This window comes from Galeopterus variegatus, unplaced genomic scaffold (assembly GCF_000696425.1).
Source record: "Galeopterus variegatus unplaced genomic scaffold, G_variegatus-3.0.2 Scaffold237, whole genome shotgun sequence".
NCBI lineage: Eukaryota > Metazoa > Chordata > Mammalia > Dermoptera > Cynocephalidae > Galeopterus > Galeopterus variegatus.
This window is the reverse complement of record NW_007726348.1, coordinates 289,525-303,517: the sequence shown is the minus strand read 5'-3', so window position 1 is coordinate 303,517 and position 13,993 is coordinate 289,525. Positions and strand designations below refer to the sequence as shown.

Genomic DNA, 13,993 nt, shown 5'->3' with positions numbered 1-13,993 from the left:
CGAGGCTTGCGATCCCGTTGCCGGTCCCCGGTCCGGTACGGGGGCAACACTGAGGGTTGCGATCCGTTGCCGGACACGGAAAAAAAACAAAAAACAAAAAAAAAAAAAAAAAAAAAACACAACTGCACTTACATATTCACACCCCCACCCATTTCTCCCAATTTTGTTTCTTGCCCTGCCACTCACTGACATTTATCTAATTCTTAAATATGTAACAGAATCCCTATCTTCAAGCTGTACAGAAAAAAAAGAATACAGGGACACTATCAGAAACCATCACGCTTTTAACATTCAGATCTAAATATTATTTTTGACTGTATTATCCAATAGCATTATTTAACCTGACTCCTCCTACACTGTTTGGAATTAGAGTAAAGCTCCTTATCATTCAACAATGGCTAACTAGATCAAATGGCAGAGCATCTTTAATAACAGGCTCACTGAAATATTGAAAATTTAAATTCACTATGAAATCCAAAATAGTTTTCATAGATATGAAAATTATACTCCACTCCTGCATGCCACTATATCTTTTCAAAAATGCATAAAATAAACATTTGAGTGTTCTTATTAATATTTGTCATTTGTTTTATTAGCCATTAGAAAAGATTTGAAAAAATGGACTCCATTTTAGTAGTGAAACAACACAGTGGAGCTGATTAAGGAATATCAAAAGCTTGCTGCTATTCAGCAATCATTCAAGAAAAAAACATGCAGAAAATCTTAAGGCAACAATATAGAAAATAATTGTTTATAGTCATAGCAATGATGAAGATTTAGCAAGCTGGTCTTTGCCCCCCAAATAATATTTTTAAATAAAACCTTGTTAACTACAATGTTTTTAAAACTAATACCTATGTTTGTATCAAATTGTGATTTAAGTAAATCACTTAAACTTTGGTCACATCTTGTACTATGAGGTTCAGCTTCTCAAGAACTTCGTTCAACCAGCAAAGTTTAGTTCACACAATGTTAAGGCATATAATCATGAAATGAGCTAATTTAGACTCTGAACTATGTTAAAGTATCCCGCTTCCCCTCCCCCAAACACACACACCCTTTTTACTCACACCTGGTTAACTAAAAACTCACATGCCTCTTTACCATTAAATATAATTTGGGAAATGATTGACAATGTAAACCACAATTATAGTTGTTTTTAAAAATTAGTATTTTTCATTAGTTATTTCTTCAAGCTACAACCTTAGTTCAATGATACCAGAATTCTTTATAAAACCATCCTTGGTATATGAATATCGTACTTGGACACAAAAACGTTTGTAACGATGATGGATTTATAATTATGACATAAAAAGACACCAACTTTCAGAGGAGCTTGCTGGAGGGCCCCTACTGAATATGGGAAAGCTAGCCAGACATTAAAAACTTCTACAACTTGCAATATAAATGTGTGCCCTTCCAAGTAGGGGTTAGGTTCTGAATAAAGTGTGGAAACTGAGAAGACCATCCAACTCATTCTATTCAGGGACTGAGTGAAATATATTCTCAGTTAAAAAGATGAAACAAATATGGGAGGTGAGATACTAATACTAGTGGTAAAATTTACAAATATAATTACAAACACCCTATTTTTTAAAACTAGGCAAAACATACATATATAAAAAAGAACAGTTTCAAATTTCTTCCAAGTTAGCTTTTAGATATACATTTTTTAAAAAGGCAGATAAACTCTAGCTTTCTTATAGTCCAACTTGAATGAAAATATTCAAATTAACTCTCCATTAAGAAAAAACGTAATGAGGCACGCTTTCTAGTGGCTGATACCCTCTTCTAAACCAAAAGAAAAAAGAGGTAAGGATATGAATAGCAAAGTTGTTGTGTAACGTTTTCTCATTTCTATAATTTTACTCATTCTGGATACTTTTAGAAAATACACTCATGTTTTAACTAAAACTATTAACTAAATACAAAACTATTTGTTGTTTTATTTGTAGATACAGAATCCTACAAATACCTGCAGCAAGCCCATGAAGCATTTCTATTGTCCATACTGATATCTCAGTATTTAATATATACAAAATAAGTTTCTATTAAACAAACCCAAGGTATTCACAAGAAGCTGCAAAAAATTTCATGCAGTTAATGAAGACTGAATTTATAAATTAAGAACGTCATCTATACATAATATACAGTCATACACTTAAAAATGAATACTATGTCTCAACAGTACATTTTCACAGGCAGACCCTGCTGCACAAACATCTGCTAATGCAAATGAACAGAATCTTAGTATATTCTGCATTAATATTTTAACCCCCAGAAGTTGAAACTTTTGGTATTGTTTTTGAAAGTTGTCCAAAGTTAACATCTGCAAGAAGCTTCAATTCTTTCACATCTCATTTAAGATGTTTTACCCAGAATAAACTTCCTAAACCCCAGGCACAACAAATATGAATTGAAAACAAAAACCAAAAAAAAAAACAAGTATAAACACCTTTATCAGTTCAGCAAAAATTCAAATAAAAATTTTCAATTTTACTTAAAGTACTTTACATGTTTGATCAGAATACACGTGTAAGAAAGTGTGAAATAAAAATGTATGTTTCTGTTTCTAGTTTATGCTTTCACATCTCAGTAAAATTAATTATATTTCTTGAAAAACTATGCATAGCAGCCAAGAAAATATATTATAAGGGGGAGAAAAAAATCTTACATAATGAACTTACAAAATTGAACTTACACAATAATTATCCTTCTGGGTTGGAAATGTTACCAACTTTGTAAACAGTCTTTTCTTTGAAATTGTGCTATATTTCAGAACTTGTTTAATCAAGAAATCCAGTGATGTTTAAAAATTTTTCAGTTTTCTCTTAAAATACTAAACAGAATTTTCATGGGCTGATGACTTCCAACGAGATTGTAGATTTTTTATGATACAGTTTGCCATACTACCAAGTTTCTCATGCATTTCAAATAGCTGGCTTCCTGAATAATTATGGAGATCTTCTGAATCCATTTGAAGAGCAAGAGCACTAATTTGTGCCACAAGATTTTTAGATGATGGAATTTCTAAAGCAACAGGATCAATCAAATCTAGAAAAAAAAATACAATTAAATCTATACCAGATACAAATTTTTATATCTCCTTTTAAGTTAATAAAAAGTTTAATGGCCCTGGCTCTTCATGGGAACAAGAAAATCTACCAGTTTATTATTCTATGCTACTAAAGAAATGGTGAGACTACTTCATTTTGTTAACATAACTGAAAGAGAAGGCACAGTTTATATCTTTATTTGAGACCTTGATGGACTAGAAGTTGATGATTAGAGAATAACAATTAGACATGGAAATCAAATAAGTTATTTTTTTCATGCACTTGGCATCAAGCACACACACAAAAACACACACAAAAAGCTTGGTCAAATTAAATAAAAACTAAAATCCTAACAAAATATTTCTTCAAGAAAGTCAGCTGATCTTCTAAATAAAATTGTCCCAAGTTGCTAAAATATACCTGAGGCAAATCTTTCTTCATCAGGAGAGAGAGATTTATTTTCTATTCCATTTACTGTTTTTTCAGAAATATCAAAAACTGGAATCTCTTCTAGTCCACGAGACTTCACCTAGATTATACATTCAGCGCAGTTAAAAATCCAACAAACTAAAATTTACTTTTTAATAGGAACAATAGTACAAACAGTGGAAAAGAACATTTTGTGTGGATCATATGTTACACAGCTCATCACAATTAACTTAGCTAATATTGCTAAGAAACTATGTTCTATTAACTACACACAAAAAATAGCATGATATTGTAAATTCCTAACCCTTATGGACAGGGCTAAGAATTTGCAATATTTCATAATGTATTACTCAAGAAATATAACCACAGTAGCTAAGAAAATTACATTATACTTTCCATGTTCGGGAATACGGGAAAAGAAAATCTACAACAGAGATTTCAAAGCTTAAATAATATATGGATTTCCTTTTAAAAAGAATACAATTTTCATAGTTGTTCCCAGGGCCTATGAATCACTGATTGAGAAAATACCACTTTTAGAAAGCTGGAGTTACCATATAACTCAGCAATTCCACGTCTAGGTATATACACAATACATCCACAAAAAAACCTGTATGTGAATGTTCACAGCAGTATTACTCTTAACGAGAAAAGGTGAAGGCAATTCAAGTGTCCACCAACTGAGGAGTGGACAAACCAAACGTGGTTCTATCCACACAATGTAAAATTATTCACCCTTAAAAAAAAGGAAGGAAATTCTGATACATGCCAATATAGATAAACCTTGAAAACATTATGCTAAGTGAAAGAAACCAGTTACAAAAGACCACAGATTGTATGATCCCACTTTTATGAAATGCCCAGAATAGGCAAATCTATAGAGGAAAAGTAAATCAGTGGTTGCCTAAAGCTGGGGGGTGGAAATGAGGAGTGAGAGCTAATAGGGTCAGGGTTTCTTCATGGGGTAATGAAAAATGTTCCAAAATTAGATCATGGGGATGACAGTATAACTCTGTAAATACATTAAAAATTATTTAATTGTATACTTTGGGCGGGTAAATTTTATAATATGTGAATTGTTATCTTAAATACAGCAGGAATCTTCAGTAGCTGACAAATCCCAGTTTGAGAAATCCTAATGCAGAACACTGCTTTTCACCCTTAACATGCTCTATTTTTCATTTACTCACTATTCCTAAAAATGTCAATGGGTAGAGGGTCCCGAATGGGTTTTAGGAGTCTGTGAATCCTTCTGAAATTATATACAAAATCTTCTGTATATTTTTATGAGAAGAATCTTGAAAAATGTCCATGACCTAAAATGCTTATATACAACAAGAAAAATAAGTCACAAATGTGCTAGACATCAAAATCAAAATTCTGTGACTTACAAATTTGCAAGGTTTTTGCAGATGTTTAAATCTCAACATCTAGGTTTTAGGAACAGCAGCCACAAAATCAAATCACCAGTTGGTGGAAATAAAAGAGAGAAAGGTTTAGAAGAAAATTCAAAGAATAGAAGATAATTTAAAAACAAACCGTAAGTGCATCACATAAAAACAGTGCTCAGTTATAACACGATCTTTTAAATTACTCTTGACTAGGGGGAGAAGGCACCATAAAATGGGCTTTTAATCAAAATAGTTTAAAAAATTTCTGTAGCTGTATTGCTACATCATTTATTACTACACGATTTATATCTAACATCTAAGTTTTTACCTGCTGCTCATGATATATTCGGAGAGCCTTCTTTACATTGGACACTTTTGGAGAACGGATAGGAAGAGTTTTTATTTCAGATGCTGTAAGAGTACTCAAATCACCAATTGTTTTTATATTCTTGGCTCTAATGAGTTGTCCCAAGCCTCTTGCCCTGAACAGAAGAAAAAGAACATAATTACACAGTTCCACTTATTTGCTATTTGCGAAGGCTTATCCAGTTGAATTTCCTCACTTAAGCTCAATAACAGTTTATTTATGTAGGCCCATCTAGCCCACAGTGAGGACAGGCATATGCATATTTAATTTAAAATAAAATTTGAATCTGATGTGTATGTCTGGCTTAAACAATAGCACTGGAAACAGAATAAGCTTGGTGTGTGTGCCTCGTGCTTTAGACACATTGCTCTCTTTAACAGAGATGATTCTTAGATTTCCTTAAGCACATGCAACTGCTGTCTAATTGTTGCATTACATACACAGGTAGAATAGAAAGACAAAACTTGTTATGCTACCATGCCCAGCTTTATCTGTAGCCCAGGCTCCTCTTCTGTTTTTTTACCTTCTAACCTATACCCCCTTTAATGTTCCTTTTCCCCAGCTTCTTTAAACAGAAATGGACTCAGTATATGTCAGATACACATCACTGAATTATTAAATTCCTTGGAGAAGGTTAAGAACACTTCATCTCCTATTGAGGATTATGCCAAGACAGGGCAAACTAACAATTCAATTAAAGAGAAATTATCTAGAGGCATCACACACTACCTGAAACAATCCTCTTAACCAAGATTAAGTAATCTGGAACTGTCTACCCACAAGCATTTAAGTTTTCAAAGCTCACATCAAGAAAACAAACTTTTAATCCAAAAAACAAAAACACCTCATGAGTAAGTTTTACGTTATGTGAGCCTCACTTTCCCTATACGTGACTTATTAACTGTGTGATTCTGGTGGATTAATCTTTCATCTTATGAAGTGGAAATGATATTGATGTTCCTCATAGCATTTATATTAGGATTAAATAAGAATGCATATAAAAGGTTCAGCATACCACCTGGAAAACACTGATTCTGCACACATTGTCTTACTATATTAGGATAGACTGTCTGGCCTACCTTCCTTGCTGTGTTATTTATTTCTAAAATAAAATGTGTGTCTACTGGGTATATACACACAAAAATGAAATCAATATATCAAAAAGACACCTGCACTTCCATGTTCATCGCAATGCTATTCACAATAACTAAGAGGTGGAATCAACCTAAATGTCCATCAATAGATGAATGGATTAAAAAAAACTGTGGTAGATATACACAATGGAACACTATTCAACTATAAAAATAAATGGTATCATCTGCAGCAACATGGATGGAACTGGAAATCATCATGTTAAGTGAAGTAAGCCAGGCAAAAAAAGACAAACACCGCATAATGTCACTCATACGTGGAATCTTAAAAAAAAAAAAAGTGGTTATCATAGAAGCAGAGAGTAGAATGGTTACCAGAGGCTGGGAGAGGAAAGGGGGTTGGCAGGGTAAGAGAAGGGGTGAACTAACAGGTCCAAAACTACGCTATCTACCCTAAGTGAATCATTGTGCTGTATACAACATGTATTGAAACAACACACTATACCCCACAAGTATAAATAAAGTTGAAAAAAAATATATATATAAAATACAATGTGTGAGGAAAGACTGCATGGCAACCAATTCTAAATATAAGAACTCTGACCATTCACATACTGCTCTTAAATAAGTGGCATCTTAAAACAAAAGCCAGAAGCCTAAAAACCACTTACCACATGTTTGATGTAATTTGAGGTAAAATGATGTCAACTGGTGCCACACAGTTCACCAAAGCTGGGTAAACACTTTCTGTTGGGCATGGCATGGATTCTTTGGCCATTTCTGTAATCTTGGAATAAATTTCAAAAGCCATTAAATAGAGGTCACATGACTGAAAATGAAAATATAAAGTTACATGAAAACTAAAGCACTTCTTACTAAACACTTCTTTGAGCTCTTAAATTTAGGGCTACGTGATCCTGGGGACAGAATTCCTTTGGTTGAAGTGGTATTATGCTAGACAGAAGGAGAGAAAAAAAACACCACTCAGAACCCTAGTTTACTATAATTTTACAATTTAATTTTCACAACTTAGAGAGCAATCATTTCTTTAAAATTTCAGAAAATGTAAAAGAAATTATTACTACCTTAATCAATTATTTGTTGGATCATCGTTGCCTCTTACCATCTCTTCTCTTCATGTCTGCTTACCATGTAGCAGACAAAAGAACAGCATATCCAAACCAAAAAAGTTTTGTACATAGTTGATTCTAAGATGAATAATGCACATGCAGTGTGTGTGTGTGTGTGTGTGTGTGTGGCTTGACATTGGTGCTACCAGCACCACACTCTAACTGAGAATAGTTGATTCTAAGATGAATAATGCACATGCAGTGTGTGTGTGTGTGTGTGTGTGGCTTGACATTGGTGCTACCAGCACCACACTCTAACTGAGCTAACCAGCCAGCCCCATGTATGTGTATTTTAAAGTCTATAGTTTACCTTAGATTGTGCAGTAGGAGAAGTTTTAACACTTTTTACTATGGAAGAATTACTTGAAGAACAGGACCTAACAATAGAGCATCGCCTGTCAATGTCATCTGCCAATCCTGCTTGGTATATTGGATCTGCAAAGGACACACGGCGAACCTGAAAACACAGGTCAAGTTCTTATTTAACAAAATAAAGTTTTAAAAAATGACACCATAAATTCTCATTATGAGGTTATACAAAAATAAAATATGGGTTTAGAAGTTTAATCTATTTTCACTGGAAGCCAACTACACAACTGTTTTTCTTCCTAGTGACTGTTTTCACAGATAATATTACTCAATGCCACAATTCATTCTAATGAAGTATATAATCTACCTCTGCATAATATAACAACACAGATTGTGAAATAGGGACAGCAGAAGAAACTTAACAAAACTGCATGTAGCAGCTAAAACTGTACAATCTGATTCTAATAATTTTATGGACTTACTAAACAGACTAGAAAGAACAAGGTAAACAGGTACAGAAGTAACTGGCCTCTGATATATCTTCCTAATCTCTGTACTAAACTCATTGACGTTACTATCAACACACCTTTTCAGCAACTGGGTAGCAACTTTTGTCTTTCTTAGCCCCAGCTGAAAGTAATTTTGGCCTCTCCTAAACTCCTACAGTATGTTCACTCATTCAGCTATTTGATGTAAATATGCAACAGAGCACTCATACATATATACATGCCATAGAAAATGACCATATGTTGCCTTGTTGCCTCAATAAAGCCTGAGCTACTACCAAACAAAAAAGAACTAGTCAATGTGTATTAACAACCTAAAGTATACTGAAGAAAGACATCAATCCCACTGTACTCTATTTTCATAAACTATCCAAGAACTTCTATGGCCTATTAAATTTAAGATACTTAAAAACAAAAAACAAAACCCCAAAAGCAAATACCCTCAAAACAAGAATAGGTACTGAAGAGTTGTTAAGTCTTCCTAAATTAATTAATCTCTAAATTCTCAGCAGAATTTCTAATATATCTTGGAAAGTTGATATGTCATAAGAGTAAGAAGAATAGAGATTAGGGGATATTTTCAAAATGTGCCTGCTAGGGGCCGGCCCGGTGGCGCACTGGATAGTGCGCCGCTTGGGAAGCGCGGCGGTGCTCCCGCCCGAGGGTTTGGATCCCACATACAGACCGGTTCCCGCTCACTGGCTGAGCGAGGCGCGGGAGCAACACCGAGGGTTGCGATCCCGTTGCCGGTCCCGGTCCAGTACGGGGGCGACACTGAGGGTTGCGATCCGATGCCGGACAAGGAAAAAAAAAAAAAAAAAAAAAAAAAAAAAAAATGTGCCCACTAAAGGCAAAAATCAAGATGTCATGTTTATATACACATGCTTGTATATATATGAACATGAATTCTACAGTAAATAGATTCAATTTCAAAATTAAGTTAAGGAACAACAACATCACACCTTTCAGAATATCTATTTTGTTAAGTAGAGAAGTTGAGCTATGTAAGAATATCTTACTTTTCCTCTTATTTTATTCATTCGTTCAACAAACTACGTACAGGGTACAGGGCCAAAAGCTAAAGCAGATACATAGATAATCCATGTTTCCTAAACTAAAGGAGTTATAATTTCCTGCAGTAGGTGGGAATATAAATAACATCCAGAAACTGATGAAGGTTCAGCCTGGAGACTTTTTTCTTCTTTTTAATTAGACGAGGTCTGGAAATAAAGAGTTTATAATATAAACACTGAGGTGAAACAGACAGCATAATGCCCCAGCACACAGTAAAGAAAAACCTACTTTATCAATGGCCATAGCATCGCCTAAGTTCCTAAATGTTTCCTAATATGATATTACGGTATAAGGAATAGAAAAGATCATCCCCAAAAGGGAGTCTTACCCACTTTGCCAAAGGTGAACACCATATGCATAGTTGCATAAAGATCTTTAGTTAGGTATCATGAAATGAAGGAATATCTAAAGGGCTTCAGTCTCCATCTCTCAACACCTTTACTTCTACCTGCCCTCTCACTGGAAACCACGGTAAATAATCAAAATGAGTGATCACACAATCCTAATATTTTGTCATTTACTAGGTGTCACTGTATAGCTACAATATTCTAAATATTGGACTCCTTAATATTCAGCCTCATTCCCCCTACCTTGTTAACAGGTGATAAGATCTCATCTTCTTGGGGTCTTTTTAGTCCTCTCTTTAAAATGCTAGTGGATGGAGAAGCCAAAGGAGACCAGACACAGCGTGTCTGCATGCCACCAGGACTTTCATTTACTGACACAAGTGAAGGATCAAGTTCCCTTAATTTTTGCGGAGATACATCCTTGTCTTCTGTTATCAGTTCAGAGACAGCTGTTCCACATGTCAAAGACTGCAATGGTTCCTCTACTTTCTCTGAAGTATGGTGAACCCCCTGTAGTAAAACATTACCATTTCCCACTATCATTTGATTGTCATCTAATTTTATTTCTTTAAATTGATTAAGTTCAGTATTTGTTTCAGTTCTATTAGAGTCAATCTTTCCTTCTTCAGTGCTTGTTTCTAATGTGTCAGGAACAAAGTTGCCAATTTCTGCATTCAATCTTTTTGTTTCAGCTTCTTCAGGCTTGGAAGTTTCCTTATCTCCATCCTCCACTTCACCGATGTGGTCAGTTTCAGCATTCACCTCACCAATCACTGCTTCTTCACAATTTTCCCTTTCAGCACTCCTTTCTTCAGATGAGCCTCGATTAGATTCATCACTTTCTCTACCTAATTCCCCAGATGCTGTTTGTTCAATTTGAGCATTCACTTCTACAGGTGTGATAGTAGGACGAATATCTGAATTAATTTCCTCAGCTGCTGCTTCTGCAGCATTCAGTCCTTTAGCTGTGTCTGCTACAGAATCACTTTTTTCATCATTTTCCTTTTTTGCTGCTTCAGAAATGTCACTTTTGGCACTCTCTTGTTCAGAGAAGCTACCTTCAGATATATCACTTCCTACATCCAATTCCATAGCTTCTACTTCCTCTGGATTGGATTCTGCTATTACTTTATATGCATTTCCTTCAACATTAACTACATTCTCTAGACTTAGGCCCTTTTCTGGAGCTTCTGGTTTCTCTTCTTTGGTCTCCAAGGAACATTCCTGTGAAATATCTTTGGAATCACCTAAACACGGGCTAACAGTTTTAAATTTTTTATTACATGGCTCTTGGCTTTCAAGAGATACTGCTTCACTAGAGCCCATATTACAAGTTTCCTCTTTAAAATTTACTATTTCGGAAGGAAAAGATGCTTGAGTGGATTTTTCTTTCAACTCAGTTTCAGACACAATTAAGGGATTGTTACTATTATCACTGTCCTCCCTGAGACCCAAATGAAAATTCATACTATGATGCTCATCTAAAAACTTTACTTCAGAATAGACATTAGCTTTAGAACTTTCTGATATAGTTACAGGTATTTGCACATCTGTCTTTTTTGTTTCACTAACTGTTAGGTCGTAATTTTCTGTTTTCTTTAACCCAATAAATGACTTTTCCTGAAGTTGTAAGTTTTCCCCACAGCAATCACAACCCTTAGATCTCCTTACCCTTCTACTTCTCTTGTGCTGACATTCAAGTGTTTGGAGAGATTTTTCAGAAAGCAAAGAAATGTCTGATGTCTCTGTTTTTGAGGATTCTCCTACACTATTATCACTAGAATCTCGCTTATGTAATCTCTTACTGGCATTTCTAGTCCTTAAATTTGATTCTGGCACAGGCGGACTTGTAAAGGAATGTTTTGCACATTTACTAGTTTTACTTTTTCCCTCACATATATTTGGTGCATCTTCAGAAACTTGCAACAAATCTGAAGATACTGTAGGTTCCTGAAGTATTACAGTACTATTTTCATCTTTTTTTTCACAGCTCTGAGATTTTACATCTACGTCTACTTCACAACTTGCTTTATAATCAGTTGTCTGATTTTCACCTTTTATACATTCCTGTTTTACCATTTTCTCTTCTAGATCTTCAATGCCAACACTGTCATTGCTTTTGTTTTTCCATTTTCCAGATCTTTTTTTTCTATAACCTTCTTCTTTTGCCTCAGAACTGTCAGATTCTGAGTTTTCAATGCTGGAGAGCAAACCTTGAGATGCTCTTCTTGTTTGATACCGTGTTCGTCCCCTTATTGGTTTCTTAGAGGATTTGTCTGGAATGTCCTGTGTACCATCTCCCTCAGATTTAGTATTCTCAAGGTCTGGCTTTCTTTTATTTTGGTCAATTTCAGCACTAGCACTGGTTTCTCCAGAAGTCTCCTCATGTAAATTATTTGCTTTCTCAATCAAATTTTCTTGCACAGTTTGTTCAGAATTCAGTTTTTGCTTAGGTAACATATCTTTTATATGTAATGGACTCTTCTGAAGAGGTTTTTCTTCTTCCTTACGTCTTTCTTTTTTTTGATGATTTTCTTTATCTTGGTTATCAGCAGTAGACTCTGCTATTTCTGAACGTCGCCTTGAAGACCGTCTAAGGGTTTTTTGATTTGGAGTTATCTGAACCTGACTGTCCTCATTTTCCACTTGATCTGCTGATACTGCTGCTGGAGGTGTATTTTCTTTGGATTCCAAATTAATTCTTACATTTTTCTCTTCAACAGTATCATTTTCCAGTAACACAGCATTTTCTATAGTTGGTTTAAGCTTTGTATCTTCATGCTCCATTATAGATTCAGAAAGAGGAACCAGATTATCTGGCGCACATTCTGTTTGATTTAGCAAACCAGGTGACTGATTTTCTGAGGCTACCAGGTCTTCGACAGATTCCTGAGTATTTTTCTCCTGTTCAGATCTTGTTAAGGGTTTAGACCTTTTATTTCCTGCTTGTTCAGCTTTACCTGATCTCCGGCCTGATCTCTTAATTCCATTCACTACTTTTTCAGACTCAGATTTTGAAAGAGCCACTTCTCTTTTCTTTGCTTTTGCTGGCATTTCTGTTTTGTTTATGCTTTCCTGTTTATTTTTCACTATAACAGTTGATGACATGTTATTCAAAGGAGATGAGCTAAAAGGCCTATTTTCTGAACCATCGAACTTCTCCAGGGTAATAAACGTTTGCCTTCGACTTGTAGGCTGTGGGGGAGTTCCAGAAATAGTGGCATTAGAAACTGAGCTACTGCTCAGAACAAAAGAATTTTCTGTACTAGACGCACATTCAGTTGAAGTTTTCTTTGATGAAATTAAAGTTTTTCCGGCATCACTATTACTGCTCGGTATTTCTGGATTGGTTTCATCAGGAGAACACTCATTATTTGAAAGGGAAGCTTTTTCAAGATGTTCATCCATATCACAGTTTTCCATGACACTCTTCGTTTGCTCCTCCTGCACAGAAACATACATACATACATATATAGATTAACCAAACAAGTTTGACCTTCTTTTTTTTTTTTTTTAAAGATGACTGGTAAGGGGATCTCAACCCTTGGCTTGGTGTTGTCAACACCATGCTCAGCTAGTGAGCCAACCAGCCATCCCTATATAGGATCTGAACCCGTGGCCTTGGTGTTATCAGCACCGCACTCTCTCGACTGAGCCACGGGCCGGCCCCAAGTTTGACCTTCTAAGGAAATTTTAGCCTGCAACTTTAATAATTCAAAAAACACTCACTGACTTTCAACATATTGGAAATACTTCAAAGGTAGTGGTAGATGACTGTTAATTTGTGTCCCTCATTGAAAAGCCAAATACATTTATTTTTAACACATCTACCCCCCACCCCCAATTCTGCTAGTGTCTGAGTGGGAGTCAAGAGGAGATTGTAAAACAAATCTTAAAATTAATAAAATGAAGACCTATAGACAACCTGTCAACTTTGAGCTGTTTAAGAGACTCTGAAAGAGTGATTCTAAAAGCCCAGAAACATGAAATACCAAATATACCTTAATCATAATCTTGGAATCTTCCTTTGGGTTTTCAGTTAAAGTAGGAATTTCCCTGAAATAAGTAAGTGTATAAATTAAAATATTGTTTTTAATTACTTAAAATTAGAAAACCAGTTATAAAAGTTTGATGGATTCCATACTTACATAGATTCTTCCTGACTATACTGAGAAAACAGGGTGTCTTGTGAAACATCCAGATTATTATACATGGCAGGAATATCGCACCTGAAAAATGTTTTATGTAAGTAATTTCAAAAATCTGATGATATTCTTACAATTAGAAATTAAT

At 34.9% G+C, this 13,993-nt stretch overlaps 1 protein-coding gene across 2 annotated transcripts in view; it reads right to left on the bottom strand.

Moving 5' to 3' along the window:
* Positions 1-393: 393 nt before the first annotated feature.
* RIF1 (replication timing regulatory factor 1) overlaps positions 394-13,993 on the bottom strand; it is a 59,865-nt gene continuing 46,265 nt past the window's right edge. Inside the window, exons 27-35 of one of the 2 annotated variants that reach the window (XM_008566366.1) lie at positions 13,849-13,929; positions 13,702-13,756; positions 9,944-13,144; positions 7,775-7,921; positions 7,211-7,288; positions 7,006-7,121; positions 5,205-5,358; positions 3,477-3,585; positions 394-3,054 (exon numbers count right to left, since the gene is read on the bottom strand). In XM_008566366.1, the coding sequence (XP_008564588.1) occupies positions 2,840-3,054; positions 3,477-3,585; positions 5,205-5,358; positions 7,006-7,121; positions 7,211-7,288; positions 7,775-7,921; positions 9,944-13,144; positions 13,702-13,756; positions 13,849-13,929 (4,156 nt within the window). In that variant the 3' untranslated portion in view covers positions 394-2,839. The remainder of the gene's footprint in view (positions 3,055-3,476; positions 3,586-5,204; positions 5,359-7,005; positions 7,122-7,210; positions 7,289-7,774; positions 7,922-9,943; positions 13,145-13,701; positions 13,757-13,848; positions 13,930-13,993) is intronic. The other variant, XM_008566367.1, reaches the window with a different exon arrangement.